At 46.3% G+C, this 25,531-nt stretch overlaps 1 protein-coding gene across 1 annotated transcript in view; it reads right to left on the reverse strand.

Annotated features, from left to right (window-relative positions):
- Positions 1-1,071: 1,071 nt before the first annotated feature.
- The window catches only part of LOC137522812 (nucleobindin-2-like), a 40,082-nt gene continuing 15,622 nt past the window's right edge, over positions 1,072-25,531 (reverse strand). Inside the window, exons 3-13 of the mRNA XM_068242907.1 lie at positions 23,706-23,813; positions 21,675-21,807; positions 19,401-19,504; positions 18,133-18,318; positions 12,813-12,903; positions 12,154-12,212; positions 11,225-11,317; positions 9,297-9,386; positions 6,452-6,622; positions 4,646-4,766; positions 1,072-1,571 (exon numbers count right to left, since the gene is read on the reverse strand). Coding sequence (XP_068099008.1) covers positions 1,399-1,571; positions 4,646-4,766; positions 6,452-6,622; positions 9,297-9,386; positions 11,225-11,317; positions 12,154-12,212; positions 12,813-12,903; positions 18,133-18,318; positions 19,401-19,504; positions 21,675-21,807; positions 23,706-23,813 — 1,329 coding nt within the window. The 3' untranslated portion in view covers positions 1,072-1,398. The remainder of the gene's footprint in view (positions 1,572-4,645; positions 4,767-6,451; positions 6,623-9,296; positions 9,387-11,224; positions 11,318-12,153; positions 12,213-12,812; positions 12,904-18,132; positions 18,319-19,400; positions 19,505-21,674; positions 21,808-23,705; positions 23,814-25,531) is intronic.

The raw sequence follows: 25,531 nt of genomic DNA on the forward strand, positions 1-25,531 counted from the left end.
GGGCAGGGAGCAGGGTGGGGGATAAAAAAAAAAATAGCGTTGACAGATAGTGACAGGGAGTGATTGATGGGTGATTAGGGGGGTGATTGGGTGCAAACAGGGGTCTGGGGGGTGGGCAGGGGGGGGTCTGATGGGTGCTGTGGGCGATCTGGGGCAGGGGGGGGGGGGGAAATCAGTGTGCTTGGTGCAGACTAGGGTGGCTGCAGCCTGCCCTGGTGGTCCCTCGGACACTGGGACCACCAGGGCAGGAGGCAGCCTGTATAATACACTTTGTAAACATTACAAAGTGTATTATACACTTTGTATGCGGCGATCGCGGGGTTAACATCCCGCCGGCGCTTCCGTATGGCCGGCGGGATGTTGCGGCGGGTGAGCGGCGCCAGGCGGAGGCGGAGGATCGCGTCACTGATGACGCGATCGCTCCGCCCATGCCCCTACAAGGACCGCCGCCAATTGTCAATACGGCGGTCCTTGCGGGGTGCACTTCCCGGCCGCCAATTGTACATACGGCGGTCGGGAAGTGGTTAAAGTGAGTGTAAAGACCCACCCACTAAGAAAAAAAAATTATAGAGCCTTCTATCTTTTCAGTTTCAGTTGTGTGTTTTCGACCAATAGGTTGAATACACATCTGTGATCCCTTGGGAGGATTCGAAAGCACTCTTATCCCCGAGTGCTTTCAAAGACGGCCAGCTCTGTACTGCGCATGCATGAGCAAGCTTATGTGTGCATGCACAGTACGTAGCCGTCCATCTTCAGAAGCACGAGTGCTACCAAAGCTGCCTGAGGCGGCAAATTAAATGGGGATCATGGCGCTGCAACAAGGAGAAAAAGAGAGGACAGGGAAGGCTCTATAGGATGCAGAGCCTTCCCTGTCCATGGGGGAGGTGGGGGGGGGGGGGGCTTACACTCACTTTAACTGCAGAGTTCCTCCAATATAGAAAATTAATACAACAAACTATAGGGAATGGCTGTGAGATTTCTATGGGTTCCAGGGGCCGGTTATGACCACACAAAGCATTGTACAATTGCTAGAGAAGATGCTACACACGTCACTTGAGGACACTTATGAGCTGTTGTGTAAATCATGATCATTGCAAACTGCACAAATAACAACCCATCCAGAGCTTAGAGCTAGACAACTAGCCCTGATGAAAACAGAAGGTATGTTTCTAGGGTACAACCTGCCCAATTCCCCACAGTCTTTTTTGTTTCATCTGTAAGTTTGTTTTTTGAAAACAAGAAGCCTAATTCCCAATGTGAGACATTTTCCCAGAGGGCGATTGCACATCCCTTGACTGATATTTGGGAGAATCGGGGGATACAGAAGGGAGAAGTTGAGATAGAGGTCAGCGCTACTTTCTTCCCTGCTGCGTTCTCCATCCTGGGGTCTCTGGACTCTTAATGCTGGCCCTGCTGTGCATGATGCTCCTGTTGGGCTTCAGGTGCTTTTTCTACTGCCTCTCCATGGGGTGCTGGGTGATCAGGGTCTGGTTGGTCTGCATGATGAACTTCTGAGCCTTGCTGGTGTCCTGGATGTGCTTCCAAGCCTTGCTGGGATTCTTCTGGCTTAGCTGTAAAACAAACAAACAAGCAGCTTGGTGTTATTATCTACAGGGAAAAAGCTCTCATTAAGAATAGACAAGAGATCTATACATCAGCTTGACTCCCTGCAACTTTTATCTTATAAAGTGGACCTGTCGTGAAAAGGGGAAAAATAAATCAATACATTGCAAAGTGAGATATTAAGAGAAGAAACCAAGAAATGATTGACATTTGCCATGTAATTTGTTCATATTGTTTGATCCACAATCAGACTGCATTTAAAGGGATACTGTAGGAGGGGGGGGGGGCTCGGGGGACAATGAGTTGAACTTACCCAGGGCTTCTAATGGCCCCCTGCAGACATCCTGTACCCATGCAGCCACTCACCGATGCTCCGGCCCCGCCTCCGGTTCACTTCTGGAATTTCAGACTTTAAAGTCTGAAAACCACTGCGCCTGCGCAGCTGCATCCTTGCTCCCGCTGATGTCACCAGGAGTGTATTGCACAAGTCCAGTATGGTCTTTGGTCTGCGCAGTATGCTCTTAGTGCCATCAGCGGGAGCGAGGACACGGCAATGCAGGTGCAGTGGTTTTCTGACTTTAAAGTCAGAAATTCCAGAAGTGAACTGGAGGCGGGGCCGGAGCATCGGTGAGTGGCTGCGCGGGCACAGGATGTCTGTGGGGGGCCATTAGAAACCCCGGGTAACTTCAACTCATTTTCCCCCGACCCCCCTACAGTATCCCTTTAATCATCTTTACTACTGGCAGAGATGAACAAAAACAAAACAGGCAGAACCAACTGCCATTATCTATAACCCCACCCCCTTACAATGCAATTGGCTAAAATGTTTTTTTATGGCTATACATATGCACAAAGGGAGATGCTGGTTACTTAGCAGTTGTAAACAGCTGTTATTTCCCACACTGCAACGAGTTTCACAGACAGGAAACTGTCAGGATCATGGTCATGACATCACACTGTGGGATGGGGTTCACTACAATCTCAGCCATATCGACCCCCCTGGTGATCTATTTGAGAAAATGTAAAGATTTCTCATGGGAAAAGGGGTATCTGCTACTGACAGGGATGAATTTAAATTATTGGTTACGGTTCCTCCTTAATTTGCATAATCCTGCTTCAACAAAAGATCGTCGCTACAGCAAGAACACTGGCATTCATGTATTTTCATCAGAGCTACATACATCGACACTCCATGGACAAAATATTTGGAGAGAATCCATGTCTATACATATACAGGGAGTGCAGAATTATTAGGCAAATGAGTATTTTGACCACATCATCCTCTTTATGCATGTTGTCTTACTCCAAGCTGTATAGGCTCGAAAGCCTACTACCAATTAAGCATATTAGGTGATGTGCATCTCTGTAATGAGAAGGGGTGTGGTCTAATGACATCAACACCCTATATCAGGTGTGCATAATTATTAGGCAACTTCCTTTCCTTTGGCAAAATGGGTCAAAAGAAGGACTTGACAGGCTCAGAAAAGTCAAAAATAGTGAGATATCTTGCAGAGGGATGCAGCACTCTTAAAATTGCAAAGCTTCTGAAGCGTGATCATCGAACAATCAAGCGTTTCATTCAAAATAGTCCACAGGGTCGCAAGAAGCGCGTGGAAAAACCAAGGCGTAAAATAACTGCCCATGAACTGAGAAAAGTCAAGCGTGCAGCTGCCAAGATGCCACTTGCCACCAGTTTGGCCATATTTCAGAGCTGCAACATCACTGGAGTGCCCAAAAGCACAAGGTGTGCAATACTCAGAGACATGGCCAAGGTAAGAAAGGCTGAAAGACGACCACCACTGAACAAGACACACAAGCTGAAACGTCAAGACTAGGCCAAGAAATATCTCAAGATTTTTCTAAGGTTTTATGGACTGATGAAATGAGAGTGAGTCTTGATGGGCCAGATGGATGGGCCCGTGGCTGGATTGGTAAAGGGCAGAGAGCTCCAGTCCGACTCAGACGCCAGCAAGGTGGAGGTGGAGTACTGGTTTGGACTAGTATCATCAAAGATGAGTTTGTGGGGCCTTTTCGGGTTGAGGATGGAGTCAAGTTCAACTCCCGGTCCTACTGCCAGTTTCTGGAAGACACCTTCTTCAAGCAGTGGTACAGGAAGAAGTCTGCATCCTTCAAGAAAACCATGATTTTCATGCAGGACAATGCTCCATCACACGCGTCCAAGTACTCCACAGCGTGGCTAGCAAGAAAGGGTATAAAAGAAGAAAAACTAATGACATGGCCTCCTTGTTCACCTGATCTGAACCCCATTGAGAACCTGTGGCCCATCATAAAATGTGAGATTTACCTGGAGGGAAAACAGTACACCTCTCTGAACAGTGTCTGGGAGGCTGTGGTTGCTGCTGCACGCAATGTTGATGGTGAACAGATCAAAACACTGACAGAATCCATGGATGGCAGGCTTTTGAGTGTCCTTGCAAAGAAAGGTGGCTATATTGGTCACGGATTTGTTTTTGTTTTGTTTTTGAAAGTCAGAAATGTATATTTGTGAATGTTGAGATGTTATATTGGTTTCACTGGTAAAAATAAATAATTGAAATGGGTATATATTTGTTTTTTTGGGTTCATTGAGAACATGGTTGTTGTTCAATAATAAAAATTATTCCTCAAAAATACCACTTGCCTAATAATTCTGCACTCCCTGTATGTTCCACAAGCAAGTATAGTAGTGAGAGCCACAGAGTCCCTTTCAACCAATATAAGTCTTTCTTACAAAATAAAACCAAATGTCACTCCCAGGCCAGGAGAAAAAGGACAGCGCTCCACAGTAATTTAAATAAACTTAGCACCAATGTCACCAGTTTTTTGTGGGGATCCGCAGACTTCACCCGAGTACACACACTCTCCAACAATGATTCAATCCACCAAAAGAAGTTGCGATCACAATCCTGACCTCCCAGCCGGAGTATAGAATTTCCCAGATTCCTTCTTGAGCTTTATGCATACAAGCCCTCCATCCTGGGCAGCAACAGTAATCACCATGTGGCTCTCTCACTCCACTGCACGCTGCTTCCTGGTCAGCTGACTTCTTTTGATGGATTGAAGTCTTTCTTACAACTCTTACCTTTTTCAGCTGCTGCCCCAGGTGCTCCTGGCTGAAATTTGAGCTCTCCGTTGGGGCCGGCGGGGGGTACAGCTCCTGCTCCAGCCTGCTGGAACTTCTGCTGCTCCATTTGGATCACCGCCTGGCAAGAAATTAAGATGTGGATTAAAGGTTTGAAGTTAAAACCTCTTTCAAAAATGCCACCTGTGTTCTCTTCCAGTTGCTGAAGTCAGCTTTAGACGACATGCAATTCATTCTGATTCAGCTAGTCAGTAACTACCAGGGTATCAAAAGCTTTGAAGGGTAGGTATATTTGCTAAATGCAGCCCTCGGGTATATTCAACTCAGCAGGAAGAGAGAGACAAGCGGGGGTCACTGAACAATAGCACTCCTTTGTAAATAGCACTCCTTCATTGTGGCTAGTTTAGTGACCCAACAGGAGAGATGGCTAAACGATGTTGTGGGGCAGATGGGTGTTATTCTGTTGGTGGGCACAGCTCAGACGTTGCACTTTTGGCTTTAGCACCTAGCGGTGCACCACTCATCCTTGAATATATCAGCTGACAACACATTAGCGGGGCATTACTCCCTCATCACAGTTCAGTGCCACCATAGTGCCCCATATTAATCATTACGGCCGCTGGGACATGAGATTCACGTCCGCAGCAGCAGCGGCTGCTATAGGCGCAGGGATGCGATAGTCAAATGCCTGCAGTTTAGGGGTCTGTGCGGGCGGAAACCTGCGATCGCAATGGTCCCCGCAACAGGGGGGGATTGGTGGCAGAGCCAATCCGTTCTTTTTTTGACGAGAATGATCACTGTTTTTGTTCAAAAACAGTGATTATTCTTATATAGTGCTCCTGCTTGCTTGTTACCGCCCCTGATTGTTAGATTAGTGAATGGGAACTTTGTTCTCCCTTCTAGGCCACTGTGATCGCAGGCATGAATGGATGACTGCGTCACTTCCGAAGTAACACTGTAACGCATTACTTCCTATTTAGCGTACTTATTGGATGCTTATAGGAAGTAATGCGTGAAGACATCTTGAGGCCAAATAAAATACCACCTAAAATAGGGGATATACATGAAATAGGGAATAAACATTTTAAATATGTAGGTCACGAGGGTATATTATTAAATTATGGGCTTGGGATTAGTGATGGATGTAAAACTGGAAAAAAAATGCACCTTTATTTCCCAATAAAATATTGTCACCATACATTGTACTAGGGATAGAATTTAAATGTTGCAATAACCAGGACAAATGGCCAAAAAAAAATGTGTGGCTTTCATTCACAGTTTTACGTTTTGTTTTAAAACTATAATGGCCAAAAACTGAGAAAATGAATTTAACATTTTCTTATTTCCGTTAAAATGCATTTAGAATAAAATAATTCTAAGCATAATGTACCACTCAACGAGAGACTTATTGGTGTCAAGGAAAAAAACAAGATATAGATAATTTTGTTGTGATGAGTAGTGATAAAGTTATTGGGGAATGAATGGGAGGAGCGCTGAAATGTGAAAATTCCTCTCGTCCATAAAGTGAAAACAACCCATGGGCTGAAATGTTTAATATCAGCTGTGGCAAGAAATTTGGGCCCGAGAGGCTACCGGTAAATAGCGGGCGCTGGGACTGCCCACTATGCAAAATGTGGCCGCTTCGGCCAAGCTTCACATAGCTTGCGTATGGAGCTTTAAACTTTTAGCATTAGTCTTTTATGACATGAGATTCTAAAAGTGCACGCAGGTCCAGTGCAAAAAAATCCCCCTATGCAAAACTCATGTCCTAATTTAGACCTATAATTACAACAGATTAGGACTTACTTGCTGATACTCCTTTTTCTGAGCATCCAGCTCTATCTTTCTCTGCTGGAGGACTTCATGCTCTTTACGTAGCTCTTCTGCTCGCTGGTTCAGGGCAGCCTCCTGGGCGTTGAGCTCCTGCTCGAATCGACCTAGTTCCTCGTCTGTGTATATCTGGGTTTCCTCCACAGTCTGAGGGGAGAGGAAGTAACCACATCAGTGGGTCAGGCCTGTGCACTGAGCACACATTTATCTTGCTGAAATCTATTTTCAAGGCGGCCATACACCGATGGCTCACAAATGTTCTGTTTAAATAATTTTATTTTAAAATCCTGGTAAAAATCTGCAGGAGTAAAGCATGTCAGAGCCTCAGCCGAGCAATAAGAGATGGCATTTTGCTGCAGCCTGGTTTGCCTGCTGTGACCTTCCATACCAAAATTCCCAGCATGACCTCTGACCTAAAGTCAGCTGGCCAATAGGGATGGAATTAACATACCTAGTGTTTCATTGGGACAAGCAGGTTTGAAAAAAGCCAATTAACCAGCTGACTTCAGAACAGAGGTCATGCTGGGGATTAAAGAGACTCTGAAGTCTCTAAAAAAAAAAGTCTTTTTATTTCATAAATGTGTTTAAAGAGAATCTGCATTGTTAAAATCGCACAAAAGTAAACATACCAGTGCGTTAGGGACATCTATTACCCTCTGTCACAATGTCGCCGCTCCCCGCCGCATTAAAAGTAGTCAAAAAGAGTTTTAAAAAGTTTGTTTATAAACAAACAAAATGGCCACAAAAACAGGAAGTAGGTCGATGTACAGTATGTCCACACATAGAAAATACATCCATACACAAGCAGACTGTATACACCCTTTCTTTTGAATCTCAAGAGATCATTTGTGTGTTTACCTTCTGTCCCCTGCAGCTCTCATGCACTGAAGAGTGACAGGCTTCCTGCAGACAGCTCTGCCTGTGCCTGTGTCTGTAATTCCCCAGTATGTCAGCCAGCTCCTTTCACAGCCTTAAGGCCCATACACAAGTCGGATTTTTCTGAACGACGGGTCTTTGAACGTCCCGTCGTTCAGTCGTCCGCACGCCAAATCGGGCGTGTGTACAGTCAGTCGTTCGGGTGATAAGACTGATTTTGAGTGATCCGCCCGATTTGGCGTGTGGACGACTGAACGACGGGACATTCAAACGACCCGTCGTTCGGAAAAATCCGACGTGTGTATGGGCCTTAACAGAGGAAAAATTTTATCCAGCTCTCTTTCACTGATAAGAGAGCAGAGACGCTGCTGGCTTATGTAAAGAACACACACACTGGAGTGTGCATAGAGGGGCCTGGAGAGGGGTGTGCATAACAGATCAGCACTGAAGAGTTGGCAGCCTTCCAGACACAGGGCGACAAGTCTGACAAGAGAGAGATAAGTTGATTTATTACAGAGACGGTGATAGTAGAAAGTGCTGCAGTAAGCCAGAGCACATTAGAATAGGTTTAGGATGAAATTTTTGTTACAGAGTCTCTGTAATACCTTAGCCCTAACTAAACCACTGCATTCCCGCGGCTGTAAACTATCTAAATCCCCCCTAACTCGCCCTTCCTCTCCCCTGCAAAATCCACAACTTCCTTGGTTGTGGATTTTGCTGCCCTAAGCGCTTCAGTGTGAGGCAGAGCTATGAGCTGCAGCCCTGCCTCACACGCGTCTGTCAGCGGCAGATCTCCACCTCTCCCCCGGCCTTCTCAGCGAAGGAAGACTGAGAGGGGCGGGGGAGAGGCGGAGATACCCTGCTGACAGACGCGTGTGAGGCAGGGCTGCGCTCCATTACACTGAGTGTCACGATTAGCATGTGACGCTTTGTGTAATGGAGTGCAAATGCAGCACCGAGGGGACAGCGTGCCTCGCACTAAGCGCCAGCCAGAAGTGAAGGGGGAAGGACATACTGCACACACAGGGCACAGTATGTCCGGGGCAAAGTTCAGTAAAGTCGCCCAACACCGGGATGTATAGACTGAGAACGGCACAAGACGGAGGGGGCAGGAGGAACAGGAGGTATGTGCTGATTACTACCTACACAGTGCTGCAATTATTTTTATCACAACCCTTCGGCTGTGGTATCCTTTAACCCTGAACAAGCATGCAGCAGATCAGACGTTTCTGAAAAAAATGTGACAAGATTAGCCACATGCTTGTTTCTGGTGTGATTCAGACACTACTGCAGCCAAAAAGATCAATAGGGCAGCTAGACAACTGGTATTGTTTAAAATAAAATCAATATGGCAGCCTCCATATGCTTCCCACTTCAGTTGTCCTGAAGTGGGAAGCTGTTGGTAGATGTAAAATGGGCTCCATATTCAGAGAGCCTCTTGCACAGGGCCGGAGCTACCATAGGAAAAAATAGGCAGTTGCCCCAGGGCCTGTAGGGGCCCCCAAGGTGTCCCTCCCCATCTTAAATGTTGCTCCCCAGGGACTCTGCAGAGTCTGTTAAGTTGGGAGGTGATTGGGGGAGGGTCAGCAGCCAGCTCAGGGGCCTAAGAGGGAAATTTGGCTGCAAAAAAGGCCTCTAATGCCACTTTTTGGTAGGGGGGTGTCTGTTGGGGGGCCCCCAGGCTAATTTTGCCCTAGGGCCCAATTGTTACTTGAACCGGCCCTGCTCTTGCATTTACCAAAAGCAGCTGCTGCTGGTTGGATAGCAAGAAAGCAGGATTGTGTGTACAAGACTACCAGTAGCTGCAGACCCAGAAAGTCCCAGATTACAGACACTTAATAGGAATCTGGAAAGTAGATAAGCATACTAAGCCCATAACAGATGAAAGAGACGTCTTGGTACTATTATAGTGGTCAACCATTAACCAAAGGAAATTCCTCCTCACCTGCCACCCTTCAGGGTTATTAAACTCTTTACTCTCTGTGGATTTCAGGAATTCTTCCAGTGTAACCAAGCGATCCTGATTTGTGTCCACCTGAAAGACAAAAAACTCCAGTTAATCTTTTCTAATCACATTTAGTTTAAAGTGGTATAAAACGCAGCATTTCCCCTTTGTTTTGTTCTAATAGATTATTTACACCATAAAATCTACTACCACAAAAAAATTGTAGCTAAACAGCATTCAGACATTTGAACAAAGAACTTTGTTCTTTAGTGCAAAGCTTCTATGCTTCTAGCCAGGGACTAAAACAGTTTGATAAAGTGCAAGGATGCCTGAAACAGCAGTCTGTCACTGCTGCCGAGCCTTTCATGTGAATAAAGAGCTAGAACTACTACAGGCGGTGCCTACCCATTTGTTTTCTTGTTTAAAACACTGTATGTGTGCATTAACACAGCCCTGTGGTCAATATACAAAAATCATATTCTCTGCAGCCTTACACTCTTTAATGAAATTATGCATTTGTAAAATGAGGCACTTCTCAGCTTCAGTGGGCCCCAGAATTAGGCCCCGTTTCCACTTGTGCACGGCATGCGTCTTGCGAGACGCGATGCCGCCACAAGTGTGATGTCTCCCGCAGCCGAATCCCTCTAGCCGCACTATGCATGGCTATGGGATTTGGACGGTGACGCACAGAATTATGCTGCAGGGCCTTAGATTTTTCCTCGGCCATGAATTTGAATGCTCTCCATAGACTTCTATAGGCTGCCAAATTCCATCCAAATTCGTGACAGAGGAATCGACCCGTTTTCGCACAAATGGAAACATAGCCTTACTCAAAAAAGCAGCAGGACTCCTGGCCACGTGATCACATATGTGCAGAGGCCTCTCTGTATGGCATAGCAGGGAGAGGCTGGACTTCTGAAGCCCTAAAAGACGAGTGCTGCTGGGGCTCATTAGAGCCTCCTTATACCATAACAGCCTAGAACAAAGGGTAACTTTAAGGTTGGGCAAACTCCCTAAACCTAAAGCTGGCTATGCACTAGGCGATTTTACCTGTCAATATACTGTGGAATGTAATTTTCTCAGTGGGCAGCAGGTCGGGAGTTCGATCTGTTGAAGACCGATGCAGAGTGTTGGCAGTACTGTCACCTGTCTGCTGGCGTGTCCTCCCATGTCCGGTGGTTTAACTCATGGCATGGGTCTCCTCCTCCCTGTGTCCTCCCTGGTCATGTGACACAATCTTTAGAGCAAACACTAGAGGTATACAGCATACACACTGGACCTCTAATGTTTGAACTTCAGCTTGCGTCACATGACCAGGAAGAGAAACACAGGGGGGAGGAGACGCGGGGCATGAAGTAAACCACCAGACACGTGAGGACAAGCACCCGCGGGATAGGCGATAGCTCAGCTGCTGGCCAGGTGGAGACCTGGGCAGCAAGGCAGGTGGTGGCCCACAGATTTTCAATTGTTTGAAAAATTAATTGAAAATCTGTATACAGTGTGTGGGCAGCCAACAGATCTCACTCTGATCAGATTCGGGCAGAGAGATCCATCTGAAGGTCAATTTGGGGGCCATCTATAGGTGTATGGCCACCTTTAGAACCATCACTGTGGGATGTCATGCTGTATAACAGTACATACTAAGTAAGGTTGGCATGTAGTACCAAGAACAGCAGGCTGTCCATCTATCTTCAAGCACCAGGAGGTCTGACTGGCAGAACTTGTACAAGGACAAAGCAGAACTATGTTGTCTCCACATTTGTCTCCATAATGAAGGTGATCCTCTCTCAACTCAGCTCCTGTATTACTTATTATACATATACTCCTGATCCACAGGGGCTGCAGGTTACGGTCACATAGATTTTTAACGGGCCTGTTAATCGGATACAAATGGGGATATTTGATCACTACTGTTATTCTTGGCTTACATTCTTCATAACGTGCTCCCTCATACGCAGCCTCTCCTCTTCCATCTCCACCATGTCGTCCTCTTCATTCTTTGGATCATACACCTTCTCCAGCTGCGTGAAGAAAAAGTTTAAGACCTCAGTTCAGACAAGGAAGAAAAAAAACCAAGCCTTTAGTCACTTATACACTTGGGAGGGCTGAAATCTGTGGGAAATCACTGTGCACTGTATAGTCAAGCAATAGATCCCTCTCTGATCAGATTCAAACACAGAGGGAGCTATCTAATGGTCGATCTAGCCATACATCAAGTGATGCATGGCCACCTTTAGGCTGGTTTTACACATGACAAATACGGCTTCAGATGACCCTGCACCACGGTTCGGCAACAGGATCAAATGCACAGACTCGCCCCCTGGTCAGTGGCATACTTCCTGCTGGGCAAGAAGTATGTCACTGGGATTCCAGTTGCCCCGCACCATGATTCCATCTCTTGCCTGCGTCACCCATTGACTTGCATTACTGCATGACCCAAACCGTAAGCATGGGTCATGTGGTAACGCATTGCAGCTTTTGTGTCGATTTGGATGCTTCCATCGCGTTGTGTGAACTGTATAAGCCTCCATAGACTTGCATGTCTTTTGCTGCGGGGAAGAGTACCATGGTGCAACGCATTGAGGCCAGTATGCAAAGGGCCTCACTCTAATTACATATCTTCTGCATTCGCCTATCCACGCAAAGCATTCTAAACCACTTGCAGAGTTTCTGAAACTGGTGGACAGGGATCAGAGTGCTTCAAAACATTATGCAATGGCAGTATGTTGGAAATACTGAAGACTTACAACTGTAAGTACAACAGGGTGTTTAGTACGGTACAACACTGACTGCAAAACGTGGTCATTAGACCAGGCACAGTCTGCAGGATGGGTGTCATAGCAATTCAGCACGTTACCTCCTTTGTAAAGAGGGCTTCCATCTCTTGTTCATCTAAAACACCATCACCATTGGTATCTATGAAACAGAGACAAAATTACAGATTGTAGCTTCTGCTCATGCAAGATCAAAATATCAGTAGCTCTAAAGCAGCTATTTTATCTATAACCATATGACACAACAAACTTGCTGACTTGTTTGATTTCCTATTCACAAAGCCTTTTTCCAGAACTGGATAGCTATAAATTGTATTATAAACACAACAATAATTGTACAAACTTCTAAAAAGCATTTTTACGTTGCAGGCTTTTTGTTGTTATTCTAAATACATCATCTCATATGATATGAGGCCTGCAACCCACTAGAGCGCTTGTTTTGAGCTTTTAATTCAACCTAAACTCTCTGCTAATGTATATGAATGGGACAGATCCCACTAGAGCGATTGCGATTAAGGAAATCGCTAATGCAGGACATTCAGCATTTTGATAGAGTTTCCATTCTAATGAATTGTATAGAAAAAGGGAAATCTCTCCCAAAAATCGCTATCACAAATCGCTAGTGATTGCGATAGCGTTTTGCGCTTTCTAGTAGGTTCCAGGCCTGAATGGCACCAGAATAATAGGCAGTCTTTGGGAAGGGAAGGGTGTCCTGGCTCTTTGTTGAGACAAGTTTCTATACCGTGTAACTTGAAGAAAGTCTTGGGGTTGAAGTCATTAGGATCCAGGCCATCAGTTTCCTCCCAGACCTCTTTCAGCTGATCCTTGCTCCCCTAGTTATGAGGAAAAGAAAAAACATGTTTAATACACATTTATCAATGCAGATACATGCTAATTACAGTACCTCCTCAACACATCCACTACAATCCTTGTTGGCCATCAGTTTACATGGTGGAGATAGAGAGCATGTGAGGGTTTATTGGTGTGGGAAAAGGAACATGAGGGGGGGAGAGAGAGAGAGAGAGAACTCCCAGAAACTCACTATCTACCAATCACTACAGAGGGAGTACACAATGGCTCCATATCTGGAGAGGCTACACCACCACAAAGATAGACAGGCCTTGAGCCTGTACCGTCTGAGTGCCCACAACCTGGAGATAGAGACAGGGCGGCACAAACAGACATGGAAGACTGTGCAGGCAATGTGACCAGGGGGTCCTGGAGGATGAGGCCCACTTCCTGCTACACTGCAGCAAATATACACCATTGAGGACCGCCCATTTCCAAAGACTCTCCGCCCACATTGCAGATTTCACCTCCACAGATGAGGAGAGGAAACTCTATATCCTACTGGGGGAAGAGGAAAAAACGGTGCAAATAGCAGCCCGATATATCACTGCCTGCCATCAACTGAGAGGAACATGATACCACATGGACTGTATAACCCCATACTCCCCTCCCCTATGGACTGTATGCCTATACCCCCCTCCCCTATGGACTATATATCCCATCCCCCCCATACCATCTCTTACATCCTCCACACCTATATCCTTCCCTTATTCCCACAACCCCCCCCACGTTAATGTTTTGTTTTGCTTTGGCAATGCTAAATGTATTTGGTCCTGCCAATAAAGCTATATATATAGAGAGAGAGAGAGAGAGAGAGAGAGAGAGAGAGAGAGAGAGAGAGAGAGAGAGAGAGAGAGAGAGAGAGAGAGAGAGAGAGAGAGAGAGAGAGAGAGAGACACAAGCATGTAGCACACACAAGCACTGAGGAACACAGTAGACACACAAGCACTGAGGAACAACTGTGGAACTAGGATTCAACTAGAGCAGGGGTCTCAAACTCGCGGCCCATTTGCGGCCCTCGATACAATATTTTGTGGCCCTTGCCGGCAAAAGCTTCCTTATAGTTCGCTTCAGTGCTCCCAAGTAATCCGCCGCATCCCCGCCGCTAAACGAGGGCTGCAGAGCCCCCAAATCGCCCGGGGGGCAATCCGCCGGCATTTCCTGGAAGGGGCAGAGCTTTCAGCTCCAGCTCTGCCCCTCCAGACGTCAATCGCCGTACGGATCGCTGCCTCTCCCTGCCCCTCTCTGTGAAGGAAGAGTGAGAGGGGCGGGCAGAGGCGGCGATGCGCCGCAATTGTGAAATTCCTTATGCGGCCCAGCCTCATCCTGACTTTGCCTCCTGCGGCCCCCCAGGTAAATTGAGTTTGAGACCCCTGAACTAGAGCAATAGTTGATGATGCCAGCCTGTACGGCTGCACAGTACAATGAGCCCAGAATTTTGTGGCTACAATGTTATATATGAAGAGAGCAGAAGATCTATCTGATAAGTTTAGGAACTGCTATGCCACTGCTGTGAATAGAAGTCTGTATATACTGCTGGTTTGGTAATTAAAAGGAGCAAGTACTGCCAATCATTAAGATGTGGACCCTGTTATGCAATGCAGAGTTCACTTTTACCATGAACTCAATTTCTCATGATCCTCAGCCAAGGATATAGCCACGAATGATATGTCCCACAACAACATTTTGCTATAGAACATAATCACACATAGCTACATCCTTGACTGAGAATCGTGTTAAAAACGGGAGTTCATGCTGAGGGAGTTCATGCTGAGAGTTTTAATCAGTGGCACAGTAATAGGCAGGTCATTTGTGTAACCCTATTCACTTGTGTCTGTGATCCTCCTGGACACAGTATAAGCTCTGACAGGGGCTGTTATGATGGGGGACATGCGTTAAGAGGGTGGTGGGATTTTGTATATTTGTGTGCAATGTACTGTATAGATGTAAAGCACTTACTGAGGAAGCCGTTTTTGGTGAAACATGTCTAGGTGACACTATGCAGCACTGTATATAGCTACGAGCACCCTTAGTATGTCTCTCTAATCGTTTGCTCGCAGCATTGAGATACCATACAAAGGAATATTGGTGCCGCAGCAGGTTTGCTGGGTCGATGTTCTGATTGATTTCGGTCCGAAATTGGTTTAAAGGATCGATCGCTCATGCTCACAACATCTCAGACACAAGTGCTCGATTGGGTGCATAGTGGTAACAGAGTTTAATATTGCAACGGTCAATGTACCTAATGGACCCCCACTTGGTGTCCCCTCTAGTGTAAAGAGTCCCCAGTGCCCATATGCAGCGTTTTAAAATCTCACCTCTCCGCCAGTGCGATTCCTAGTTTCCTCCACCATCACCATGATGGCCTGTACCACTAGTCACATATGCGCCTGGTGGCATAGGCCACACTGCGGTAATGGCGGAGGAGGCCAGGAATCGTGATGTCAGACAGGTGAGATTTTAGGGAGCATGGGCACCTGTGGATGGGGGCGATGGCATTTTTTTTTACTTTGGGAGCAGCCAGGCAGGTGGTGGAGCTAGGCCAATTTCTGATAGATTTCATGCTGAAATAGATAGGAAATCAGTGTGTGGTATATGGGCAGGCAACAGATACCTCTCTGATTAGAGCCGATCAAAGAAAGATCTGTTTCCTGGTCAATCTGCCCATACATCGCTGAAATTTCGTCAGGCCCCAGAAAGTAGAGTAGAAAGCCTCTGCTAAACTTTGAAATGTAAAAAGTAGTACAATTTAAGTTTTTTTTTTTTTTTTTTTTTTTAAGTATTGAGCCACATTATTGGCATGCATTTTTAATGTGCTATCGAGATACCCTGGGTGGTAAAAATGGTGCTTGGTGCACTGTAAGAGAACTGGAAAGACATTCAATGAATCCCTTTACTAAGAAGACCCATTTAGTCAGAAGTGGAATAGCTAAAGCAGAGGTGCCCACACTTTTTCAGCTTGTGAGCTACTTTGGAAAAAAAAAAAATCAGAATTGAAAATGATCTACCAGGTAGAATCTACCTACAAGTGCAAACCACAGCTGCAGCACATGCACAGCAGCAGCTCATCAGTGATTACCACAAGCCACAGCTGCAGCACATGCACAGGGGCCGTCCATCAGTGATTACCACAAGCTACAACTGCAGCACATGCACAGCAGCAGTCCATCAGTGATTACCACAAGCCACAACTGCAGCACATGCACAGCGGCAGTCCATCAGTGATTACCACAAGCCACAACTGCAGCACATGCGCAGGGACAGTCCATCAATGATTACCACAAGCCACAACTGCAGCACATGCACAGGGGCAGTCCATCAATGATTACCACAAGCTACAACTGCAGCACATGCACAGCGACATTCCATCAGTGATTACCACAAGCCACAGCAGCAGCACATGCACAGCAGCAGCTCATCAGTGATTACCACAAGCCACAACTGCAGCACATGCACAGCGGCAGCCCATCAGTGATTACCACAAGCCACAACTGCAGCACATGCACAGCGGCAGTCCATCAGTGATTACCACAAGCCACAACTGCAGCACATGCACAGGGGCAGTCCATCAGTGATTACCACAAGCTACAACTGCAGCACATGCACAGCAGCAGTCCATCAGTGATTACCACAAGCCACAACTGCAGCACATGCACAGCGGCAGCCCATCAGTGATTACCACAAGCTACAACTGCAGCACATGCACAGCAGCAGTCCATCAGTGATTACCACAAGCCACAACTGCAGCACATGCACAGGGGCAGCCCATCAGTGATTACCACAAGCTACAACTGCAGCACATGCACAGCAGCAGTCCATCAGTGATTACTACAAGCCACAACTGCAGCACATGCACAGCGGCAGTCCATCAGTGATTACCACAAGCTACAACTGCAGCACATGCACAGCAGCAGTCCATCAGTGATTACCACAAGCCACAACTGCAGCACATGCACAGCGGCAGCCCATCAGTGATTACCACAAGCTACAACTGCAGCACATGCACAGCAGCAGTCCATCAGTGATTACCACAAGCCACAACTGCAGCACATGCACAGGGGCAGCCCATCAGTGATTACCACAAGCCACAACTGCAGCACAAGCACAGGGGCAGTCCATCAGTGATTACCACAAGCCACAACTGCAGCACATGCACAGGGGCAGTCCATCAGTGATTACCACAATCTACAACTGCAGCACATGCACAGCAGCAGTCCATCAGTGATTACCACAAGCCACAACTGCAGCACATGCACAGCGGCAGCCCATCAGTGATTACCACAAGCTACAACTGCAGCACATGCACAGCAGCAGTCCATCAGTGATTACCACAAGCCACAACTGCAGCACATGCACAGGGGCAGTCCATCAGTGATTACCACAAGCCACAACTGCAGCACAAGCACAGGGGCAGTCCATCAGTGATTACCACAAGCCACAACTGCAGCACATGCACAGGGGCAGCCCATCAGTGATTACCACAAGCCACAACTGCAGCACAGGCACAGGGGCAGTCCATCAGTGATTACCACAAGCCACAACTGCAGCACATGCACAGGGGCAGTCCATCAGTGATTACCACAAGCTACAACTGCAGCACATGCAAGGGGCGGTCCATCAGGGATTGTCACAGCTGCAGCACATGCTCAGCAGCAGTCCATCAGAGATTACCACAAGCCACAGCTGTAGCACATGCACATCGGCAGTCCATCAGTGATGAGATGCATATCACAGAGTCCTCCTCAGTAAGCCACATAAAACAGTGCTTGATCAAATAGAGTCACAACATGATGCTTATAAATGCTCAGTGTCCGGCAAAATTGTAATTGGCAGTAGCACTTATTGCTTCTAAATGTATGGCTCCCCACCTTGCAACATCATAATCCTCTACAATGCTGAGTAAAACTTCAGTACAGCATATCACACTAAGCTCATCCAAGTCAAAGAGGCAGAGTACAACATGTACATCTGTCAGGAGAGCAACGTGGGATCTACCCAAGAGTCCTTTGTGATCTACCAGTAGATCACGCTCTACCCAATGAGCACCCCTGAGCTAGGGTAATTGTAATTTGCATCAGATCATCCTCATCTGTTGTGCATCCCCGTCTGAGAGGTGATGGCCTCAGAGTCACTCAGGTGGGAAACAGGAAGTGAATGTACAAGCCAAGTGTTAGTGAAGATGATACAAGGCGGTGAAAGCTCTGCTTACTTACAGGCACGTTGACTTTGGGATGCTCCCTGTGTTTCTTCTTCATCTCCTCATAGTGAGTCTCCTCCATTTTTCTTTTTTCCTCATCCAGAGATTTGAGGTATTCTCTCCGCTCGTGTTCTTTCAACATCTCATATCGTTTGAACTCTTCGTGACGAGCAGCATCATAGTTTTCTAGGTCCTTTGTGGCCTGTGCAACATAAAAAGTAATAATTCTTGTAAACAGCATATTAGTTTTACCATTCGGTGATTATATAGGGCACCAACATCCCAGCAGAGTTATATATGGCATTAGGGTGCAGGTTCTGGGATGAATGACTAGATACTTAAACATAAACCTGTGGGGAGGGGGGGGGAGGGCCGGGGGGGTGTTACCTCAAGAACGGGAAGCCTCAGGAACCTAATAAGGCTGCTCCCGTTTTCCACAGCCAGCTTGTTCCAGCACTGGATCCCTCACAGTGACACAGACAATATTTACATGTGGCGGGGCTCCCTGGCGACCTCTCGCTCGGCCTCCGGGGAAATAGCGTGCACCGCCGTCAGGCAGCAACAGGGGGATTTTCAGGGGAGCCAGCGCTGGATCCCTTCTAGTGAGAAGGAAGGGGGAAGCCTCTTTAGGATCCAGAGGATTTCCCCTCGCCAGGTAAATGCCCCCTAGGGCAGGCCTATCTAAAGTCCGGCCTCGGGGCCAACTGCAGCCCGTCGAGCCATTTCTGGTGGCCCCCAAAGCTCTCTTCAGTTGTTAATTCCATGCGACCCACAGGCTGTAGCTGTGGTGCCGCATACAGGGGCCAGCAGCAGCAACAGCCGCTGATTAGCAGCAAAAATTGTGTTTAATTTTCCTAGTTTGGCCCCCTAGCATTCTCAAGAACAGTGATATGGCCTTGGCCTAAAAAGCTTGGACACCCCTGCTCTAGAGGCACTTTTTCCCTTTAGTTACACTTTGAAGTACTCCTGAATGGAGTTCCATCAGATTATGGTAAAAGGTGAAGGCATCTAGCTGAATGTCCCTGCACTGTATAATATGTTGGTGCTTCATAAATAAATGAATAATAATAATACATAGATGGGATGTTATTGTGTGTACCTAAAGCTGTGCAGATCAATCACATATAGGAAAGGAAGGAACAAAAAAAACAAAAAGAAAAAAAAAAACCAAAGGAGGAGCTAAGCACCTGATCTGCCTATACTAAAACCGATCTCTCAATTATGTATTTTTTTATCATCTTTATTTTTCACTTTTCTCGCCAATTATGTCTTACTAACACTTACGGCCTGAATCAGCAATTCTAAATCCCGGGCCTCAAACGTGTGCTGGTTCTGTGGGTCCAGGTGCTCAAACTGCTTCAGCAAAGCAAGGTGGTCAATCTGAACATCTGAGGAAGACACAGGAGATAGACTGTTAATGAGGCTACAGTGTCTGAAATGACAGTTTCATTTTGCGATCTTGTCACATAAGTTATATTTACTTGCTGGCTCTGTTCCTCTCCAAAACTTCACAAAACTGCCTGACCGCCATATTCTGTTGCATAGCCCCGCCCCCCTGCTGAAAAACCACCATTCCGTTTTCTATACTCAAATCACATGCAGGGAAACACTGCAGATTCTGCAGGAGTGGAAATGGGCCCTTAACCACTACCTGCCCACGGTTTTAAAATGTCCTGTCGGTCCCTCTTTATGGACCACAGGAAGTTTTAAAAATTCCTCCCTGCGTCGCTACCTTGCCCAAGCGCTCGCAACCCCGATACTCTTACCCATCGGAACCTGCAGAGCCGTGATTGGTCAAAGGGAAGATTTCCCAGAACCAATCAAAGTGCCCATAGATCATGGCTTCAACGAAAAGCCAATGAGCATTGCAGTAACAATCACTGTCTCTATGCATAGAGACCGTGATTATGAGGACATCTAGTGGAAAAAAAAAAAAAAACATTTAACACACTTTAAGTTAAATTAAAAAAATACCGGCAATTTAATACCCCTTTCCTTCCCTCCCCCCCCCTCATAGTAAATGAAATAAAACGACTTGTAAAAAAACATAAATAGTTATGTTAGGAACTTTTTTTTTTATTTTTACTATGTATCGCATCAGGGTATCTTACTGTTATATTTGCATATATGGGGTTGTAATTAGAGTCGGACCCAAAACTGAAGAAATGCACCTCGATTCCCAAATAAAATATTGGCACCATACATCGTATGGCCAAAGACATAATGCATTTTTCTTCCATTTTTTTCTTATTATTCCTGTTAAAATGAATTTAGAATAAAATAATAAATAAATGTACTACCCAAAGAAAGCCTAACTGATGGCGAAAAAAACAAGATATAGATCATTATGTTATGACAAGTAGTGATAACGTTATTGGCGAATGAAAAGATAGGAGCGCTAAAAGGTGAAAATTGCTCTGGTCCATTAGGGTAAAAATCTTTTGGGGGTGAAGTAGTTAAGGAGCAATACATATAATGTAGTAGTTCTACTGAGTGTAGGTCTGGAACACAATTAATTCATCATGCAGCTTTCACTTCATCGTATGCTCCATATATGTCATGGTATTAGTAGTTCTACTGAGTGTAGATCTGGAACACAATTCATCATGCAGCTTTCACTTCATCGTATGCTCCATATATGTCATGGTATTTTTAAAAGCATACAGCTAAGTACACACACTAGAAGATACTCAGCTAAGGTTGCCGTTAAGGACCGTTTTAGAGAAGAATCTAGTGTATGTACAGAAGCCCCCAGATGTCGTCTAAAGATCCAGCATGCTGAATGACACCCAACTGACCCCAAGCTGGTAGCGCTCCTGCCCACCAGAAACTGCTCCATCATGCACTGCATTTCGTATCCCCTCCCTACTCAATAGCAACAGATGCGTCGCTAGCCTGTAGGCTGTACAGTGCTTGGCCCTGAACCATCACCTGGGGGATCAAGTCCTAGATGACAGTAATTGTGGCTAGGTTTAGGCCTTTGTCAGTCAAAATGATCATTCGTGAACATTTTGGATGATAATCTGCACAGACAGACCCCATCTTCCATGTCCTACTATCTTACGCAAATAGTCAACCCAGCTGGATTTTTGACTGATTGCTTAATACATGCTTGCAGAGCCTTCAACTTTTGCTTCCCTCTGCTTTCCATAGCATACAAGTAAACATAGCAAAGCAGAGTATGCATAAAGACAGTACTGAGTAACACAGAGGAATTATATTCTGTGGAATATGGACAGCATGCTGCACTTTACTCCTGTACGCATCCGAATCCCTGCAGCCTCACATCAGCACAGGTGCCGCGTCTGATTCAGAAACGGACGTGGCACCCCAGTGGAAATAGGCCCTATTGTAATGGATAGCTTCAATGACCAACTGAAGGAGATCCCCATTCCGGAGATTAGCATGAATGTATAATGTAAATAAGTAAATAAATTACATTTCTTTATTCTGTCTTGGCTACAGCTGATTTTTGATTGGATGGCACTCAAAAGGGGCACAAAAATGTCTTCAGCAGTTACCCTTGAACAAATTTTTGCATTGTGTCTCCTCACTTACTTTCTTCCATGGTAGCATCCATCTTGGCCTTGATTAGCATGCGGAGCCTGGACACCTCTTGCCGCTTTAGCTCGTCCAGCCTGGTCCTCACATGGTGACTCACAAAATCGAGTTCTTTACTGAGTTTACCACTCTGCAGAGAGAAACAGATGTGAGCAAGAAATACAACAGACATCCATTTTCAGGTTCAAACCAGATGCAAAATCACCACGCAATTTTCCTGGCGATTTTTTGAGCGACGAGTGGTCATTTCTGCAATCTCGCGACGTGGGTATAGGCGTGCGATCACGCGAGCAAAGTTTACCGAAGCGCACTGATAAGGACTGTCACGGTCGATCAGAACTTTAAGATCCCAGATGACACTGCACAAAGTGCTGCGATTGCTTAATGTCCCATTTGTGCCCGTCGTGTGATGTCGCGAGCAGGAAGAGTCGCTGAACGCTCGTCGTCAAGGGGAAGTAGCTGGACCCATCGGGTGGTGAGTATTTAGCTTTAAGGTTACCCCCAACTCAATGGTGTTTCCTTAAGATCTCATGTCCTGATCCCTGTCAGGCAACCATTCTCGTACATTTGTACAAATTTTTTTTGAATTTGCCTGCATTTCTTTTCCACTGATAAAGTGGGATGAAACTCTGTAATAACTGGGGGGGGAAAAAAAAATTCATCCAACATGAAATTACTTATTTAGCTTTGATATGGAAGAAAATAGCAAAAAAAAAAAAATGAATATTTTTGCTGGTTTCCATTTTTAGTGTTCTGTGATGCCAAAAGTGACATTACTTCTGCCCTTGTCTTTTTTTTTTTTTTTAAACCCAGCTCAGTGTTAATTTACTGCTTATTTTACAGATTGCTGTCCCTCACGCAGCAAATATCACTTAAGGTACATACACACATCAGATTTTCGCAAACGACTCGTCATTTGGACATCAAATCGGGCGTGTGTACAGTCTGTCGTTCAGCTGATAAGACTGGACTTGAGCGATCCGCTTGGCGGATCGCTCAAGTCCAGTCTTATTAGCTGAACGACAGACCGTACACACGCCTGATTTGACGTCCAAACAATGGGTCGTTTGCGAAAATCCGACGTGTACGAGCCTTAAGACAACAGACTGACATCACTTCAAAAACTCTTTCAAAAGAGACACTGAAGCGAGAATAAATCTCGCTTCAGGGCTTATATTCAGCAGGGGAATGTGTGCCCCTGCTAAAACGCTGCTATCCTGCGGCTAAACGGGGGTCCCTTACCTCCCAAATCCCCTCCGTGCAGCGGGGGATCACTTCCGCATTGAGGCAGGGCTAATAGCCGCAGCCCTGCCTCACGCGCGTCTGTCAGTGCGTATCTCCGCCTCTCCCCCGCCCCTCTCAGTCTTCCTTCGCTGAGAGGGGTGGGGGAGAGGCGGCGATGCGCCGCTGATAGACGGCGCTGAGAGGCAGGGCTGCAGCCATTAGCCCTGCCTCAACAGCAGCAAAATCTACGACCAATCTACGATCTGGGGGTTGGGGGGGGGGGGTCAGGGACCCTCGTTTAGCCGCGGGATAGCGGCGTTTTAGCAGGGGCACACATGCCCCTGCTGAATATAAGCACTGAAGCGAGATTTATTCTCGCTTCAGTGTCTCTTTAAAGGGTTTCCTTATATCTAAACTAGGAAGATTTCCATTACTTTCATGTTTAGAAAAGCTTGTTATGTAGCTTATAAAAGTGGGAGACATAGTGGGACCAATTTTAGAAACAAACAAAGGGGGGGGGGGTCACATATTTTTGCAGCAACAACACTTTTTTGACAATGTTTTTTGGATGTTACAACCCCTAATGGATTTTTGTTCCAGAAGATCAAACTAGTAGTAGAACCCTAGACAGCCCTATCTGGAAATCATTTTATCTCGTTTGTTAGCTTTCTGATAAAGCTGTACTTTGCTCTTCCACCTGTCCAAAACCAACACAGCAGTGCAAACAGTAAGCATGCCAAGATCTGCTCTGCATATGTGTGGGTGAGGATCATCCACACTTCCTGGCTCTATTGCACAACCTACCTTGATGTCATCTGCATCGGCAGTCTGGAGCTTCTCTCGGAAATGGTTATCTGTTTCCAGCACATCAATCACCTCTCGCAGGTAACGATCATAGTACAGTCCGGTGTCCTGTGACAGAAAAGCTAGATTACAAGCTGGAAGATGCAGTCCATATATATAGCCAGTGTGTAAACAAGCAGTCAAGTAACTAAAGTTGCCATGTGAGGCACTGCCTGCACTTAAAGGAGTACTCCAGGATGATTTATATAACTGGAGAATATTTATCAGTTATTGCAATAAAGATTATCCCCAATGCCTAAGCCAGTAATCTACCTGGGGGATCGACTCGACCCCACCCGCAGTATGACATAACTCCCGCACAGCTCTATCGCCCCCCCCCCTTCCCAGCAACAGAACAAGTTGTTAGCCTGTCTAGCCATCTGTACAGAGCCAAGTCCTGATCCTTGCTGGGCAACGTGCCTTGTACATGGACAGGAAAAATTAGGACGGCAGTTTTCAATTACTCAAATGTGTATGTGAAGAGGAAGCTGCCTGAGGCTACGGTCACTGTGCTTGTAACAGCAGGAACACTGTGCCGCCCATTACCTGTGTGTTGCATCACATACAGTGAAGCATAAAGTCAATGAAAAGTTTGCGTCACTGTGAACGTGTGCGTTTTGTGGTATCGCACTGCATGCATATGTTACCATGTTGGATGCCGTTTACTGCAACGCACCCACACTGTGAACGTGGCAGAGGTGGGGCAGAACGGCAGGCTGCGTTACAGAGCGGCCATTACACTACACCATTGTTAAAGGCTACCCGATGTGAAGACTTTTGTACAAATGCAGGTTCCAGGCATGTATGCGCAGTAGCCCTCATGCCCACCGCTTCCCTGTTCACCTCCATCCTTGTTTAAAAGCTCCTCGTAATTCGCGGTCAGGTCACGCACTACTGTGCAAGCGATGGCAGTGTGACCCACGTCCTAGATCGTCCTCCGGTGGCTGGGAGCACTCAGTGCATGCGCACTACAAGTATTTGCTTTATGCGCATGCACAGAGCGGTCCTGTTCACAGGAGGACAATCAAGGATGTGCGTCGCCGGGCCAGTAGCGCGTGACCTAACTGCGACGGGGGCTTTTAGACAAGAATGAAGAGAGATGGAGGTGAATGGGGGGGGGGGGGGAGCGGTGCGCATGAGGACTGCTGCCCATACATGTCTGACGTCTGCATTTGTACAAAAGACTTTCACCTCAGGTATCCATTAACATAGCCAGAGACTTTAAAAGCCTGTTCTTACATTATAACACACCTCTGATTACATGATTACAGGTGATACATTTAACAATAATTACAACAATAAAAGGAAATTATGACCCAAGTCTGTGCTTAGGGGGAACAGTAATATTTGCTCTTTCACCGATAGTGCTGCAAACAAAACATACTAACCCACTAAGTACACAATAAGGCCCCGTTCACATCACACACACGGATGGCCATGCGTGCGGAACGCAACGCATGCGAACGCACGCCATCCGCGTTTGTATGTGTTGCGTGGCTGATTCCATCACTGAAAAGTGAATGGGACAGCCACGCGTTTTTACAAAAAATGCGTGCAGCATGCGTTCCCGGACCGAACAGGTCCGGAACGCATGCAGTGTGAACATCAGACAGTGCACTCTATGCACTGTCTGATGTCGTGCGTATCTCCCTTCTGCACGCGTTTCCAAAACGCGGCTGGAAACGCGTGCAGTGTGAACGGGGCCTAAGTAAAATATCTTCCTTGCAGCCCAAGTACCATATGCCAGGCCTCATACAAGCAACAAAAAGGAAAGAGATTATCCCAAG

Source organism: Hyperolius riggenbachi, chromosome 6, assembly GCF_040937935.1.
Source record: "Hyperolius riggenbachi isolate aHypRig1 chromosome 6, aHypRig1.pri, whole genome shotgun sequence".
NCBI lineage: Eukaryota > Metazoa > Chordata > Amphibia > Anura > Hyperoliidae > Hyperolius > Hyperolius riggenbachi.